The sequence below is a fragment of the Condylostylus longicornis genome, unplaced genomic scaffold (genome assembly GCF_029603195.1).
Source record: "Condylostylus longicornis isolate FDR11 unplaced genomic scaffold, ASM2960319v2 ptg000051l, whole genome shotgun sequence".
Taxonomy (NCBI): domain Eukaryota; kingdom Metazoa; phylum Arthropoda; class Insecta; order Diptera; family Dolichopodidae; genus Condylostylus; species Condylostylus longicornis.
This window is the reverse complement of record NW_026578020.1, coordinates 64989-68040: the sequence shown is the minus strand read 5'-3', so window position 1 is coordinate 68040 and position 3052 is coordinate 64989. Positions and strand designations below refer to the sequence as shown.

Genomic DNA, 3052 nt, shown 5'->3' with positions numbered 1-3052 from the left:
AACTTTGGCTAATCAGCTAATCTACGTCGCCAAAAAATAAAAATATTAACGGATCACCAGCCACTTTTTTTTGCTCTTAGCAATAGAGAGTAAAGGAAGGAAAAGAGAACATAACTACAAATAGTGGCAAAAGAATACACAAATCTGAAATTAAAAATATTGATTGACACGATTGTAAATATTGATTGTAAATGCTAAACCTATGTGTCTCCATATAATACAAGTGTATATGCCGACATCTGAAGCAGAAGATGAAGAAATTGAGGCAACATATGGGAAAATAGAAGAAGCGTGTAAAAAAGTACCAAACAAGGAACCGTTGCTTATTATAGGAGATTTCAATGCTAAGGTCGGCAAAACATATGACGAACAACTGAAAGATGTTGTTGGAGCTTATGGCATTGGAGATAGGAATGAACGAGGAGAACGCCTGTTACAATTCTCTATAGACAACAATTTCTCTATAATGAATACCATGTTCAAGCATCATCCGCGTAGATTATCTACTTGGACACATCCGAACCAAATATATAAAAATCAAATAGATTACATATTGATCCGTAAAAGATGGAGAACTTCTGTACGAAACGTGAAAACTAGACCTGGTGCAGATTGTGATACCGACCACAAGTTACTGGTATGCAACTTTATGCTTAAACTTCATTGCATAAGTAGATCGCAGCAGGGGCAAAAACTCACGATTACTGATAGGGATGGGTTTATGCAAAAGTTAATTTCAACGTCACCTGATAACATACAAGAAACTGAAGGATCAAATGAATATTGGAACAAGTTCAAAAAATGGATAGTGTCAGCCGCAATAGAAAGCAGAACGATACAGAGGCAACAAAAACAACACTGGATTTCAAATACCACGCTGCAGCTTGTTGATAAGAGAAGAGAATTACGTCACCACGGTAGAACTACGAGTCCAGAAGAAATCAAAAAGCTGAACAAACAAATTAAAAAAGCTTGCTTCATGGACAAAAACAACCACATTGCGAAAGTTTGTGCCGATTTAGAGAGATACTCCACACAGAATGATACAAAAGAACTATTTAAAACGGTAAAGTATCTGGTGAAAGAATTCAATCCTCAAAAACAAATCATAAAAGATGAAAATGGAAAAACGTTTACAGATGAGAAAGAAGTTGCAGAAGTATGGAAACAATACTGTACAAAACTGTTCAGTACCAGTGTTAATGATGTGTCAAATCTGCAGTTTGAGCAAGAACTGGAACCACAAATAATAAAATCTGAGGTAAGAAGCGCAATAAATAAACTAAAAAGCGGAAAATCGGCTGGACTAGATGGAATAACTGCAGAAATCTTGAAAGTAATGGAAGATCATGCCATAGATCACTTATTGGCCCTGTGTAATATTATATGGCAAACAGGGGTATGGCCAGATGACTGGGTGGATTCTATATTCATACCAATTTATAAAAAAGGCTCTCCTCAGATATGCTCAAACTAAAAGGTATTTCTACATATTATACATGAAAGATTAAAAACCTTCCTCATGCCAGAAATATCAGAAGAACAAAGCGGCTTTGTCCCCGGGAAAGGAACTAGAGAACAAATATTAAATGTACGGCAGATCATCGAAAAAGTTAGGGAGTACAATTTGACCGCTTTTTTATGCTTTGTTGACTACAAGAAAGCCTTCGACTGCGTCAAATGGGGATCGCTGTGGATGATTCTGACTCGGATGGGGGTTCCTGGTCATTTGGTAAAAATAATTCACAGCCTGTATAACAACAACACCGCAACGGTTAGAGTCAACCAAATAACGTCAAACACATTTTCAACAAAGGGGGGCACAAGGCAGGGCTGCATACTTTCACCATTGCTGTTTAACATCTATACCGAATATATAATGAGGGAAGTATTAGATGAGTGGGAAGGCGGAATATCTGTTGGTGGAAGAAAAATAAGTAATTTACGCTAGGCGGATGATACACTCATTCTAGCCGAAAATGAATCCGAACTAGGTATCGTTATGCAAAAGCTAACAACAATAAGTAGCAGATACGGTTTAGAAATTAACGTAGGAAAAACAAAAGTAATGATTATAGATAGAGCGCTAAATAATCAACCAAATATGACTGTGGCCGCTGGGTATGAAGTCGTAAGTAAGTTTAACTATTTGGGCTCCGTAATTTCAAACAATGGGAGCTGCTCAGACGAAATAAAGCGGAGGCTTACAATAGCAAGAACACAAACAGTCAAGTTAACGAAGATTTGGAAAGACAGAAACATAAGTAAAAATACAAAGTGTCAACTAGTAAATGCTCTGATATTCCCCATAGCAACTTATGCCGCAGAAACATGGACTATAAAGAAAAGCGACAGGAAAAAAATCGAGAGCTTTGAGATGTGGGTGTACCGAAGAGTGCTTAGAATACCATATACAGAACACCGCACTAACAATTCGGTATTACAAGAGCTAAATGTTAACCATAGACTGATGAAGAAAATTAGCGAGTCATATTTGAGATATTTTGGCCATATTGCTAGGCGTAATGGAAAAATGGAAAAATTGATTGTTGAGGGAAAAGTTGATGGAAAAAGAGCTAGGGGTCGATCACCTAATAGATGGATAGATCAAGTACGAAAACTAACACACAAAACTGCTGCAGAATCAACTCACCTTGCGCAAGATCGGAATGCTTGGAAGGAGTATCTAAAACATAACATCGAAGATTAAACACATAGTGCCACCACGCCCTGAACAGGGTAAAAGGAAGCAGAGAGAGAGAGAGATTTAATGGTCTTACAATCTTAAAAGAGGAAATAAAAGAAATCACTCTAGCAATTCAAATAGCTAAAGTAGGAATTGTAAACACTAATTTACTTAATAAGAATGACATCAATTAGTTGAAGATACTAAAGCTCTGCATTGCATAAATGAAATTGAAGTTAGGTCCACAATCAACAACAATAAGCAATAAATTGTCTTTGAACACCAAAGACGAATCATTTGAAATAATAGGAGAATGCAGTCTTTTTAAAAATGTAACCACTTGCAGAAAGAATCAATAAATAAGAG

At 36.5% G+C, this 3052-nt stretch overlaps 1 protein-coding gene across 1 annotated transcript; it reads left to right on the top strand.

Moving 5' to 3' along the window:
• Positions 1–229: 229 nt before the first annotated feature.
• Positions 230–1477, top strand: LOC129611532 (uncharacterized). Its single transcript, XM_055524723.1, has one exon. It carries the CDS (start codon positions 230–232, stop codon positions 1475–1477), a length of 1248 nt encoding a protein of 415 aa, XP_055380698.1.
• Positions 1478–3052: the final 1575 nt, after the last annotated feature.